The 14,847-nt window shown below is 41.3% G+C and overlaps 1 protein-coding gene across 1 annotated transcript; it reads left to right on the top strand.

Moving 5' to 3' along the window:
• The first annotated feature begins 5,348 nt into the window (after window positions 1–5,348).
• samd10a (sterile alpha motif domain containing 10a) lies at window positions 5,349–14,832 on the top strand. Its single transcript, XM_069704166.1, has 5 exons — window positions 5,349–5,817; window positions 7,487–7,668; window positions 13,542–13,710; window positions 13,809–13,949; window positions 14,487–14,832. Exons 1-5 carry the CDS (start codon window positions 5,805–5,807, stop codon window positions 14,507–14,509), a joined length of 528 nt encoding a protein of 175 aa, XP_069560267.1. The 5' UTR covers window positions 5,349–5,804; the 3' UTR covers window positions 14,510–14,832.
• The last annotated feature ends 15 nt before the right edge of the window (window positions 14,833–14,847 follow it).

The following is a 14,847-nucleotide window of genomic DNA, read 5'->3' as shown; positions in this document are numbered from 1 at the left end:
CCGTCCCTTTCATCTTTCAGCGCTCTAACCAGGCCAAATGTGCCCATGCTTAAAGTTTAAGAGGGGCTTCAGCGCTGCAGTTTCCTCAGAGGCATGTCAGGCCCACACCCTGCCAATAAAACTGGAACCAGTCAGCCGGGTTTACAGTCTCCTGAGCAATTTGCGGTGTAACAGAGATGAATTACGATATATTTCTGCCAACATCATTATAAAAAACAATCCGAGTAAAGCCAAAGAGGCAGCAATCACTTTGCTGAATTAGAAGAACACTGCGGGTAACTCGGGCGTTGATTGCGGGAGGATGTGTGGCAGATGTTGTCATTTAGTATGCAGTCATTTCAAATAAACAACAACCACATGATGCAGTATCAAAAACAGCCCGGGGCTCCGCCTTATATCCATTCTTGGCATCTTTTGATGAGCGAGTTGGTTAAATTGGGACACAGGGTCACACCGCTCATCACAAACTCCCTCACTTGTTATTGTGAGAAACCGTGTCATTCTCATCTCTCCAGATATGACTCTCGAACTACGCAGAACTGTTTCAAGTTTCTTTCTGATATTCAATTTCCATATGTCTTCTGAAATGCATAGAGAAGTGACGGTGGTACCGAAAGCTCCACCTGGTGGCGAACAAGAGCCTTGCTGAAAGGCCTAAAAAAAAAAAGCCCTTTTCAATCCATACATCTATGGGCTGGCACATGCAAGTGTCTGATCTTGCATGTAACACTATATCAACTAACATTATGCTGTCAGTGTAAGCAAAAAACATTGTAATTTAATTTCACTTTATTACACATACACATCATATTATAAATGGAGTCGTTAATCATTTTAATATTTGCCAGTGCTCAGCCACATAGGGCGACCAAATAGTGTAATAAATAGGCAGAAGTTACTGTTCTCAGACCAGCTACTATTAACATCCTTCTTATACACGTATGAATCGGTGGTAGCAATAATATGTGTTAACATGATGCTGACAGGACCTAACTCTGCATACTTTGTGCTCGTACTTAGGATGTATTGAGTGGATTTTTTTTTTCCAATAACTTTGTGCTTATAATACTTTGACACTACCTCTCAGGATAAAGCTATAAGCTTATTTCCTAAAATGTCAAGCTGTAGGCTACCTTATAGGAAGGCCCTGAATTTAATCTGAAGCAGAATGAACAGTAGCATGTGGTATAGTTGCATGTTTTTTCAGTCTTTAAATTGTATTTTAGTTGATGTCTCACCACAACCACCATTTACTTTATTTGCGTGGAAATCACTCTAGACCTCACGAGGGGGGCAGTGCATCAGTTATGACTACATTTTTACTCTTAACTTGTATTAAAAAAAAAAAAACGTGGTTACATTTCAGCATGTGCAACACACCTTCACTTACACTGATCAAGTACCATCCACATGTTGTGGGTTTTCTGTGCTGCCTTGGTCTCTAATCTGCCTTCATCACCACACATGCACCAGCATAGTCCCCAAAATCTGTCTCAGCAGGACGATCCTGGTTTAAAAACTCTCTACTTCTCAGAGTTTTGGTAGCTGCTGTTTTAAAACCAGAGCAGCCTGGTATAAAAGTATGAAATAATTACACAAGTGTATAAATGTATGTTAGTGCACACCCTTCAGGGCAGCTTTTCCCTGCAGCTCTAGTAAAGCCTGTAGCAGTGGATAAATACAATTTACTTCTAGTTTTAGTTCTTTAGGGTGTTTTTATGTATTCATGCTACAAGTAGACACCTTATGTCTACTTTTCTTTCTATTAAATGTAGGTCTGTGTCTGTTGTCTTATTTCAGAAGGTTTGCCATATTTCATGTTGAGGTCAGAGAACATCAGACCGAGTGTATTGTTTACATTTTATGCAGTTACCTCTTAAAGAGAGAACAGGAAAAAACTTTTACTCTTCAAACTCCAACGGGTTGAATTAAGAATATATAAACAGTCAGAATACCTGCTCTCACAGAGCAATAATCTTCTATTTGTTGTGAGGAGAAAACAAAAACATGTTATTCTGAACTCTGTCATCAAACCTGCAGAAATTTATGGAGGCTGCATGGCAAAGAGGATTATATTTAATTAAAACTTCAAGCAGTGATATGCAGGCCCTCGCAGCTTCACGTCGGGGATCCAGCGGGTCGACATGCAGCATGTGAGGGTCTTAGTTTTGATTTTAGTTCTGTATTGTTGTTGACCTTTGGTTTGGTATTAGTATGACTGCACGTACAAACCCTAACTGTGTGGTTTACCCTTAGAGGGACTCGCTCTCCGTGAACCGTGTGGCTGATTAAGGGGACTTGCCCTCAGTAAACCATGAACCTTGTGTGTTACCTCGGCAGGTAACCATGAACCATGTGTGAGCCAAAGATTTGTCACAATGCTGCCTAACTCCTGGGAAGATTGGTTGTGCAGTGGTTAGCACTGCTACCTCTCAGCCAGAAGGTTTGGGGTTTGAGACCCCCTTTTGTCATGACTTCAAAAAAAAAAATCATAAATCATTTTTGACTTTGAAAATGCCTGTCATTTTTTTAACAACATGCCATAGCATGACTTTTGGGTCACTTTTTGGCCACCATGCCATGAGCACACCGATTGATGAAAACAAATTATTTTGATAACTTTTAATTCTAAACATGTTCAGAGTAAACAGTTTGGGGGTTCGATTCCCCCTTCTGTAATGACTTTTTTTTTTAAATCACAATCGCATGTCATCCAAATTATGGGAAAAAAAAAGTCATACTACAGCAAAAAATGACCTAAAAGTCATTTTTGGGTCACTTTTTGGATGTGCTATAGTATGACTTTTATACCATATTTTGGACATGACTTTTCTTTGAATATTTTGGATGACATACTTTGGATATTTTGGATGACTTTTCATGACTTTTTAGAGTATGACCTTTTTCTGAACTGACATGCATGCCTCAAGTTACTTCTCACATGCTCATCCATGTCTGAAATATGAAAAAAAAAAAAGTCACTTTCAGACTTTTTTGTTTTGTATTGTTGACCTTTGGTTTGGTATTAGTATGGCTTACCCTTAGAGGGACTTGCCTTAGGAGGTCTTGCCCTCTGTGAACCATGTAGCTTACCCTTAGAGGGATTTGCTCTCTGAACCATGTGGCTTATTAAGGGGACTTGCCCTCAGTAAACCATGAACCTTGTGTGTTACCTCGGCGGGTAAACCTTGAACCTTGTGTGTTACCTCGGCGGGTAAACCTTGTGTGTTACCTCGGCGGGTAAACCTTGAACCTTGTGTGTTACCTCGGCGGGTAAACCTTGAACCTTGTGTGTTACCTCGGCGGGTAAACCTTGTGTGTTACCTCGGCGGGTAAGCAGTGAACCATGTGTGTTACCTCGGCGGGGCTCGAACCCGTATCTTCATGAGGACGTTTCCAGCTGGGAGTCGGTGTTGTAGACCACTGGACTACCTTTGGCGCCGTAGGCTGAATTGCGGCAGGAGAAAGTGGTTCACGGAGTTCACTCAGAGCTTCCAGCTACTCAACAGACAGTCTGATTAACTCAACAGGTAAAAGATTCTCCTTCACCCAGGTTGCTGTTAATGGTTCAGATTCCACCTTGGCCTGTTGATGCTGATTCAACTTTTAGTGAAGTTGAAACGTTTGAAGAAATTGAAAAAGTTTTGCATACACTACACATTACAGGAAGCTATTTAATATCACTGCAGACCCCTTGAAAACACGTATATCTATTATCCAAAGAATGTCTGCGGCAATTTTGGTCGCATTTGACTGAATATTTGTGGACGGTGAAGTTATAGGTTGCAGTGAGCCAAAGATTTGTCACAATGCTCTTTAATTCCTGGGAAGATTGGTGGCGCAGTGGTTTGCGCTGCTGCCTCTCAGCCAGAAGGTTTGGGCTTTGAGACCCCCTTTGTTAGATTTAAAAAAAAAAAATCACAATTCAGTTTTGACTTTGAAAATTCCGGTCAGCTTTTGAACAAAATGCCATAGCATGACTTTTGGGTCACTCTTTGGCCGCCAATTTACGGGCACACCGATCGCTGAAAACAAATTATTTTGATAATTTTTTATTCCAAACATGTTCAGAGTAAACAGTTTGGGCGTCTAACTCCTGGGAAAATTGGTGGCGCAGTGGTTAGCACTGCTACCTCTCAGCCAGAATGTTTGGGGTTCAAGACCAAGTCACTTTGTCATGACTTAAAAAAAAAAAAATCATAAGTCATTTTTGACTTTGAAAATGCCGGTCATTTTTTGAACAACATGCCATAGCATGACTTTTGAGTCGGTGCTCGGGCCCTAATTAGGAAAAAAAATCCAGCTGAGAAGGAATATTTTAATGAAAAATAACTCTTATGGTGTGACAACAATAATCATCACAACAGTTCAAAAAGCCAAAAAATAAAGAATGCCCAAAACTAAACATAGAGCAGAAAATAAAGATTGAGAGATTTGTAGTCCAGTTGGTGACATTAAGATTCACATAAGTGTTTAACAAATTACATTAGAGCATACTGTTTTGCCTTTTGAACAACATTTTAAAGTTCCCAGTTTTTTTAGCTGTTAACTCTATTTTTGGTTCATCGATGTGATGACTTACTGCATAGATAATGTTGCATCCATCGACTTGACAAAGAAGATTGTTTAGTGTATTGTTTTGATCTCAGTAACTTATTATCTGAACCTTTTTTGTGAGCATTACTGTTGGACGGATAGCAGCATTAAGAAAACTGCCATTTAAACAGAGGTCAGTTAAATAGGTCAGGATTATTATCCTAACTAACAAAAGTGAAGTTTTTATTAATGGAAACCCTTTTTTTTATCCTCTTTTCATGATTTTTTTTTTTTATGCAGTGACGAAACCCTAGTTTTGGATTTTGTTAGTCATTTATGCCGTTTTTTTGTTTTTTGTTTTTTTCCCAGATTTCCCCTTTGTTTTGTTTGGGTGGAAAATAATAGAAACTAAAGAAAGAAAGGCAAATGATTTTTTTTTTTTTAACTGACTATGATTATATTTAATGCTGTGATGCTCATAAACAAATGGTCGCCTAACTCCCAACTCTCCCTTACTGTAAGACCAAATGTGATCAATGGAGTGAGTCTGAGGGCAGGTGGGAGCAGGAACAGAGCTATCTGTCCTGATGTCCTGCAGCTCCTCTGCACAAACCCCACATAGAGGCTCCATCACAGGCAGGGCGCGCTGCCCACAGGAGCGCACAGAGCTCCCTTTCTTTAAGAAAAGGCAAAGGGGAATTTCTTATGGTGGATGCTGCAGTGATGAGAAGCCTTTTCATCCGGCTGTTTTTCAGAGTCTCCACCGGCTGCGTTAATTACAGGGCCCGGGGCAGCACTTTGAGCTCACTGTGCTCATGCATGCTCTTGAGAAAAAGACGCGCGTCTGATTCTCACGACACAGATAAAAAAAAAAAACACACAAATACACACACAAATACGCACACCGCGCACGCGCACACACGCTCGCGAGCCAGCGGAACCAGTCAGCCAGCTGCTCGGGGGACATTCCTGTGCGTCTCTCAACAACTTCAGACACCAGCAGCGAAGTGAAACCGCGGACGACGTGAGCTGTTTTTAAGGCTTTTTTAAAAAAAATTTTTTTTTAATTTTATTATTAGTATTTTTCAGTCGGAGGTGCAGCAGCAGTTTGAGAAGATGTGGAGCTTCGCTGCTCCTGCCAGACCTCACTGAAACTTTTGTCGGGTAACGCGGCGCGGGGAGGTGGACGCACGACCCGCAGACTCTGCGTCGGGCACCAGAGACGATGGGAGACTTTCACTAGATTCACTCCCGGCACGGAAACACTAATGGCTGTGGACGGTAGGAAGCTTTCTGCGGGTTACACGTCTCGTTTATTTGTTCTTAACTAACCGAAATGAGTTCGTTACTTACCTCAGTACTTGCTAAACCAGTTTCTCAGCCTTGTCAGATGTTGCAGCTGGTAACAAACGTCTGTTAGATAAAGTATGAGGTCATAACATTACATTAACAGCTAAAAACTCCGCCGGCGCCATTAAATCTACAGGAAACACGAACCATACCACACAGTTCTGCAGGGTCACTTTGATCTGAATTTCTGTAGAGACATTAAGGGAACAATACGGTGTTTATACGAAACAAAAGGAGGATACAAGGCTGTGTGCTGATGGTCAGTGACATGGTGCTGAAACGGACAGCGCCCTGGATGAAACCAGGATCGTGGTATCACTGTTACTGTGGTCAGTTTCGGTTACTCTCAATAGGATTGTAATCTTGGCAACGACGTGTCAAAATCCTCGTGCAGATTTTTTGACAAATATTTGTAAAAAAAAAAATCCTATGAAGAGCTTTAATCTACAGCAAACCAAACATGTTTTATCTAGTTGAATGTATTATAGGCAGGCTACAGTTCACAGTTTGTTCAGTAAGGTTTTGGTTCATGAAAGTGTTTCCTCATGTGTTGGCAGGTTATATATGTGTTAGTTAATAAGACCGTTTTCCTCCCAAATAAGGGAGAAGCTAAAGGAAGGGGGAAAAAAAAAAAACACTCTCACAAGTGGTTTTAATTATGTATATTAAATCTGTGAGAGCTGCACATTTGTGTTTACAGGAGCAGCAGCCTGCGTGAGTAACTCTGTGAAAGGAGCATTCGTTTGTGCACCGTCTGGAAGTACGACCTCAAAGAAATTAAAAGAAATTGCATACAGAGTTTTATTCATGAAAACCTGATGCTGCTGGTTTGCTTTGATGATTACAGGACTTGGCTCGGCTCCAGTCTCATTGGGAGATGTTGAATGACAGAAAGGAAAGGCACAAAGGGAGAAAATGAAGATTCTTTCATCTCCTCAAAAACCTCGTCCACCCCCCCCCCCCCCTGACAGTCTCTCATTCGGTCCTCTTTTCAAATTCTCTTAGTCAGCTTACGATATCGAAAATGCATATTGACGCGCGGACCAACACAGCTGCGCGTATAGCTTCAAACGCGGTAAGAAAATCCTTCCAATCTGGCACATGAATCCGTAATGACCTGCGGCTTTCTGCCAAAATCTTTGCCAGTAACAGCGTGTTTACTGTAGTTCCACACTCTCTTTAATTACTGGATGTTGGGAAGCCACCTGCTGTTGAGTGGGCTTGGATGTTTGCCTGCAGGCCTCCTCGTAATGATGAGAAAGTGGCTTGCCTCACAGCTCTGACATTTGCCTTCAAGCTCCTCACAAAGTAATTGTGGTACCTGAACAGTGTCTGCCGGGACTGAGCTTGTCCAGCTTCAGATGACAGAGCGCTGCCTCGTGTCTGCGCTGTGTCAATGGAGCAGGTCCGAGCAGGTATTTCACAATGACATCATCCTTGGATGACGAGGTGTCCCGATGGGTTCAATGCTCCCTTTTGTTTTGAAGTCACGCAGACTGAGGGAGGTTTTTTTGTTTTGCAGAGCAGGTCCCCTGCTGTTTTTATGTTGTCAGCAGGTCTGTCTGTCTAATCCTTACACCTTCTGCCTTTATCTCTGCAGCTGCATCCAGTTTTAGTTTCTGCAGGCCAGCTGTGGAGTACAGGGCTCTGCCTGAGGACTTCAAGCACCAGCTGAGTCGGCGGACAGGTGGGAACTTAACCTGGCATGACGGGCGTGGACAGAAAACGGCGGGAGGCCGAACAGTCAAGCTACTGCAGCAGCCGGGCACCGAGGCCCTGCAGGTACCGAACACCTACATGACCTCAGCATGTCGGACCGCACACCTGGTTCATGGTGTGATAAACCCTGCAGGCTTATGTTATTTTCCAAGCTAAAGGAGATCTGTTACCTTCTGCTTCATTAGGCATGATGATACCGGACAAAATGTGACGGCAGTGTTGCTTCAAGTCAAACTGGAATTAAAATCAATTTATCCTCTGTGTTTGGTCAAAATTATAACTACAGACTGATAATGTTGTTACTATGTCGGCGGGCACAAGTTAAATTCCAACAATCACACAGACCAATAACCAGCAACAGGGCTGATATTGTTAGCTGCTTAGTAGTATATGTGATTTTTGAGTCAAGCCACGGTTAAACATACAGTATGTTAACGTCATTGGATGACCAGTTACCTTCAGTTTTAACCACAGATTATATAAAAGGGGACGTAGCTGTAGAGTCTGAAAAATTTTACCAAATCGGAAGTGCTCTAAACTGCAATACCACCGAGAGCCCCTAGGGGCTGGATCCAAATAGGCTCAGGCTCCATAGACTCCTATTCAACTTCTCTGATGAAATACACAGTCAATACATTTTTTTCCAAAAGCCATAATGGTGGCATTCTCTAAAATGACTTCTTCTTATTTAATAGTGGTCTATCTAAAAATAATCCCATCATTAAATAGATACTAAGCCTCAAAAAGCGGCATGTTTAGCGGTGTGCATGTTTGATCGACAGGCCTGTAATGCAGTCAGGTTTCCACCGTAGGTGAGTGGGCGTAGTGTCCTCGGTATCCCGATCAGATCGAGTAAGATCCAGATATGAATGTATTGATAGGAAGAAAGTAGTGGTGTGTTTAACCTTTTTTTTTTTTTTTTTTTTTTAATGTGTCAATGGGTACTTACGTCATGCAGACACAAAACAAATCTAACGCTTTCTTAAAAAAAAAATCATTTAAAACAATCTTTTCTCTGTCTTATCAATATGAGAGCACAGGAACGACCCTCATTAGCTTTCAGCGACTCTTATCTCAGAATTCTGTACAGAAATGTCTGAAAGAAAGAAAATAATAATGCGGCAGGTCACCATCCATTGTTGCAAATGGGCACTTTGTTAGCAGAGAATGGACATTGCTCTCTCCCCAGCGGGTCGATGGCTTCTAACAGCCTTTTAGCTCGGCTTTAAATAGCACAAGTCTTCCAACACTGAGACTGTGCTGCAAGCACCACTGTGTCTGTGTCTGAACTGAGAGCAGAAAGAAACAGAATTTAGTTTGATGCCGAATGTCCGATAATATCCAGTCGGTGGTTGCAGGATAATAAACAGCGAGCCTTTTCTTTTAAAGGTCTTTTTGTGTGAAACGTCGTCATATCCACTTCCAGTAGCCTTTATCTTCCAGTTTGAATTAAAGTTTTTCCCATCTCTGATACAGCATTGTGCTCTCGCACCGTCGGTATCGTCAACGGAGACAATCCATTTATGCTGTAAACTGGCCTCATTTAAAGCCCTTGGTTACAAGTCAGCGAGCCCACGCCTTTGTCTTCGCCCTATGAAAAGGCTCTTTAAAAGGCCGTTATGAGCTGAAGCTAAAGCTGCAGACATAGAACTGGACTGGGCTGATAACAGAGTTGTATACGATGCATTGTTTGTTTGCTTCAATCCGCTCGGCTGCACATAATGTAGTGGTCCTTTTATTGTTGTCCTGAGGAGCTTCAACTTAATCAGTGCTGTTTGTTTGCGCAGCACTGTAACATGTGTACAGTATTTTTACTTTCAGCATATTTTAATTCACTTTCTTGTACTCTTACTCACTCCTCCACTGTCGGCATCAGTGTCCTCTCCACGCCGCTGTACTTGTTTGTTTTGAGAGTAAACCTATTAAAGGCATAAAAACTATCTTTTCTCTTTCACCACTGTAGACTCAGAGCAACACGATGCCTTCAGTAACTTATGCAAGAAATCTTAATTTGCAACAATGTTGATTAATAGTTCATTATTTATGTCATTTTTGGGCAAAAATGTAAGTCATTTTTTAATTCCAGCCTCTAATATAGTGTTTTCTACTTTTTCTTTCTTCTTCTTTTACAGAAAACTGAATAATTTGATATTTAGACTGTTAATCAAACAAAAAGTGTCATTTGAACACTTTAGCGTCTGTGGCAATTTTTCATTCATTCTGACATTTTATTGGACAAACAATTAATCACTTAATCCACAGAATAATGAATAATGAAAATGAGTCATTTGCAGGCCAAATAGAAATGCTGCCTTTTGGGATTATTGAGCTGTATTCTGCCCTCCGAACGCCATCTCACATATTTTGGATGAATTGAGGGAAACGTTCACTCCTCTTTAGACAATGACGTTAAAATAACTCTTGTATTTACTATTACACTATATAATAAGTACCAGGCCTTTATGTGATCATTCAGAATACGATTGTTTCTGCACACAGAAGCTGAACTTAGCTGTGAAGTGTAGGGTGTGAAGTGAGAAACACTGTTTGCTGCCTTTTTGCTGCCTTTTACTTTGTGCCGCACTGAGTTGAAAGATATACTGTAAGTAAATGGAGAAAAAAAGAAACTCCGGGCTGTGTGGAAGTCTAAAGATAAAAATCAAAAGCGTCCATGTTTTCAAGTCAGTCAGAACGCAGAAAAGTGTTTTAATCTTCAAACTTGCCTCTCTGAATGTGTCTTCGAAGGCGTTTTCATCCATATTAACTGCATGTACTGACACAGCAGCAGCAGCAGCAGTGATACCGATGCACATCATTTCTAACATCCCTACTCATAATAATACTCAACACAACTAACTACAGAGACACAACTGTAACCAGTAAAATAACATACATTATTAAAAAAACAGCTACTCAGTTTCTTGTGTAAATAAATACAATTTCTAAACGTGTACATAAAATAATACACCGTTAAATACATAAAGAATACTACATGGGGCAACAAAAATGTACTCAGATGTCTGTCTGAAAAGAACAACATGTAGGTTTAGGTTGTTTTGATAAAGTGCACTGTTTTTTTTTTACTTGTACAGCAACCAAGACTAATGATTATTCAGTATGTCGACCTATTTTAATTACCTCCTGTTGTGTTTTTCTGTGTTCCTTAATTGCTCAATAATGAAGGGCGATAAGACAAATGCTGGAATCAGCTGTTTGGTGACTTGCTGGATCTTAATTGTCCTCAGGGACTAAAATCACCTGGATTTTTGTTTTTAAGAGCACGCTGGTAGGTTTTGGTACTTGATGGAAATTGTTGGCTCTGAGTGTTTAATGTAATTTATTTTTTATTATGAACAACATTTACTGCTGTGAAACTTTCTCAAAGAAGGTCTGAGAACTGAAACAATCTTACTGAAGCGATCGACAAGGTTCAGGATTTAATGATTAAGAGTTTATGATTTTATGCACCTGCCGCTTTGTTTATTACAACAGCAGTTTACATGAAAATGTCTTATTACAATATGAAATGCACAATATTATGTGTATTTTAAGGATGAATATTTTTATGCCTCTGTGTCGGTGACAGCTGCGGTCTGAGGCATTTTAATTTCTGTCTGTCCCGTTCTAGTGAACACGATGTCTCAGGAATGCTTTGAGGAAATTTCTTCAAAGTTGGCACAAACGTTCACATGGACTCAAAGATGAACTGATAAGATGTTGGTGGTCAAAGGTGAAAAGGTCACTGTGACCTCAAAAAAACGCCATGACTCAGGAACAGAAGGGGGGATTGTGAACATATTTGACATTTGGTGGCACAATTAATTGGTGACAAAAAAATCTTAGTGGTCCACCTTGAAACTGTGGCGACTGTTTGGACTGGACGTGCCCAAGTTGTTTTCTATAAAGGACCAAAAATTATTCTGGATGGAGGGCCACGCGCAAAAGAATAAGTGGTTATGTTATGTGAAAATGCATGTTATTTAAATGTAATATATTCTTCAGAAAATGAACATTTTAAATATATAACAACATTTTTAAATCATTAAGACAACACTCATTAATCTCCTTAGCAGTTATTACATTATTTAGCAGAAATTGTTGACAAAGACAGTCATCTTGCCAATTTTCTCTTCTCTCAGTGTGGCAATGCCTCCACCTTGAGCTTGACAGGCGGCCCAAAGTCAGCGATGCAGGACACACTAACACCACATGATTATTAGGAGGAGAGAGAAAGAATACTAATTCTTCATAGATAAGACGTTGACCAAAGGGGAAGCTTCTTTGTGGTAAGATCCATAATTAAATCATCGCCTATTGTCACGGGAATTTTACAAAAGAAATCTAATTCTGATAGAACACAAAGTCCTTTCTACATATTTTATGAGTCTGGACAAATATGGATGCAAACTGTAACCAGACTAATTTAGAGAGACGTGCGGTAATTCTCGATCTCAGCTGGAAGATTTTCTATATTGATTAACAAGCAACATGTTACTCTATGAAAGAGAGTCATCAGTACACTCAACATTTTAGGCAGACATTTTGCCCCGCTGACCGTTAAATGTGAACCAGCCTTTATTTATTTTTTACATCCAAGAAAGTTGTGAGTTGGAGAACTGCTGAGCCTGATAGACAGATCAAAGAGTAAGTTTGATTACTCCTTCACAGTTTTACATCTTGTGCATCTTTAAGATTAAAGAGCCGAATGTGAAGATCACACCGATCTACATGCTCCTCTTTATAGATGCTGCTGCTGCTGCTGTATGGTCGCTGATCTTCCCGACCACTTAGAAGCTCACATCCACACGGAGCGTTTGATCTGCCCATATGGTCGCGATGCTCTCCGAGCGCTTTAATGAGTTTGAAACTTGCGGTTGCGGAGCACCGATCCTGTCAGCTGGTCGTGTGCCGTAGACATATCCACGCGTATGTGTTGTATGTTCGGTATGAAATCCTCCCAGCAGACGCTTGATTAATCAAACTGAGATCAAACTATTATGTGCAGAGAAGAAAAGCCACGGGTGTTTGTGGATTTGATCACATCACTTCAGAGATGCGGGCTGTCTGATGCCTCAGTGGCATCAATGAGTAGTTTGTGTTTTGTAACAGGGTCTGTGTGATGTGTGATACCGGTGGCCATATTTTCAGGAAGAGTTTCACGGTGCGGTCTCTCAGGAGTGAAACACCACCGATAACTGTGCAACTTTGTCGGTTCATGAGAGATGTGCCTGAGGCACGGTAGCTTGTCTTAATTAGGCATCTAGCACATCGGTATGTCCCATGTGTGAATATTTTAGTGTTGTGACAAACAGAAATGCAACTATGAAGTTACTAGTAAGAAGACGCCGCCCAAGTCTGGGTCTGGTTCTATCCGAGGTTTTTCTCCGTTTTAAAGTACACACAAAGTGCACATTACTGTGGAAGAACACCTCTCAAGGGTCGAACAACTCAATACCAGTTTTCACCTACCAAAAAAAATGCCTCACGAATTCACAGGATGCTACGCTAACTCCATGCACGCAATGCTCATACACCAAACTAAGACAGGGAGGTTGTTTTCCTGCCAGCTGTTGCTCATGTGGGAATTGTTGAATTGTTGGGTTCCTCTCAGTGATGTTGTGAGAACTTTACAACAGATGTCAGGTTCAGTTCGGCTTCCTTCTTGCCAGGCGCTAAATTAGTAATGATTAAAGCTGCTCCAATAGTTTCCCAGTAAGATGCAACGACTGCAAACGATTACTTCGGGAACGTACCCAGATATTCACACTGTGAACCTGCGGCTGGTAAACCAGGCTTCCTGTTTCCTCCAGTTTTCAGCCTTTATGCTAAGTTAACTTTGTCACAGCGGCATCAACTCTCCTCAAGAAAATGTCAGACTGTTCCTTTAATGCGTATCCGTCTCGTCTGTATTAATCTGCATGTCTTGTCTGTTTCAGTACCGCTCCAGTGACAATTATGGGATATATCACACGAGCCCGACACAGCCCAGCCTGATCCGCCCCGTCGTGCTCTGGTCACAGCAGGATGTCTGTAAATGGCTGAAGAAGCACTGTCCACACAACTACCTGACCTACGTGGAGGCCTTCTCCCACCACGCCATCACAGGTCGCTCTGCTGACATGATGAGTAGCTGTAGTGTGACTCCAGGAGGTGGATTAAAGGATGACGGGTTAAAAGTGAAGTCCTCTGATTTCGCCTCACAGGCCGTGCGCTGCTGCGTCTGAATGGGGAGAAGCTGGAGCGGATGGGCTTAGTGCAAGAGACGCTTCGACAGGAGCTGCTGCAGCAGGTGCTGCAGCTCCAGGTGCAGGAGGAGGGGCGCAACCTGCAGCTGCTCAGCAGAGGTGAGGCTGTTTGTGTCCTTAACAGTGATTTCTCAAACCTGGACTGTGAGGACATATTTTCGACTTTCACTTTCAATACCATGCTCATATCTGTTGGATAGATATGAAGCTTCAGTCGGCAGCTTGAAATTTTACGAGGCGTCAGTTAAAATGACTTCCACATCAACTTTATTTCTGCATTGTATTGAAAGTGTGTAAGTTGAAGCAGTTTAATGCATCCATGACAATTAACAGCTATCAACCACATCCATTTCAATAAAATGGCTTCTGCATCGTCTTAAAATATCTCCAAAACAAAGATTTTGGACTGAAAAAAAAAACCTTTGGACGGAGCGTGGCCAGATGTTTCCACGGTTCCAGTCTTTATGCTAAGCCAAGCTAACCAACAGCTGGCTGTCGCCTAACGTGAAGTAGTCCAGATCTTCTTGTATAACTCAACACCTGAAAGCCGGAGCGTACTTTTAAAAAAATGTCAAACTTTTGCTATAAAAGTTGAGAACAAATCTGTTAAAGCAGTAAACTTTCTGTCTTCTGCAGGTTCCTTCGGAAAGATATCATAGCTGGAGAAAGTGGACGCTGTGGAATCGCAGGATATTGAATCGTAAAAGCTGAAATGTGAATCAGATCGGTGGGACAAATGCACACAGCGAGACCTGATATCGAGAACAATGTTGGAAGTTGGCAGCTTTTCATTCCCTGTCTGCAGGATAAACAGACGTCATCTCTACAGACTGACTGTGAACTGTGATGAAAAAGCATCATGACAATCTGTTGTCAATCTATTGCTCTGTTCTGTGATTAATTATTATAACTATTCCTCTCTTTCTCTCTCTTTTTTTTTTTTAAATGTAAAATAAAATCATTAATAAATAAGAATATCTGAATATCAGCGCCGCTT

Source organism: Brachyistius frenatus, unplaced genomic scaffold, assembly GCF_029030835.1.
Source record: "Brachyistius frenatus isolate BFR_SWC_R1_liver_20210118 unplaced genomic scaffold, ASM2903083v1 Contig_50, whole genome shotgun sequence".
Taxonomy (NCBI): Eukaryota; Metazoa; Chordata; class Actinopteri; family Embiotocidae; genus Brachyistius; species Brachyistius frenatus.
This window is presented reverse-complemented; position numbering and strand designations above follow the sequence as displayed.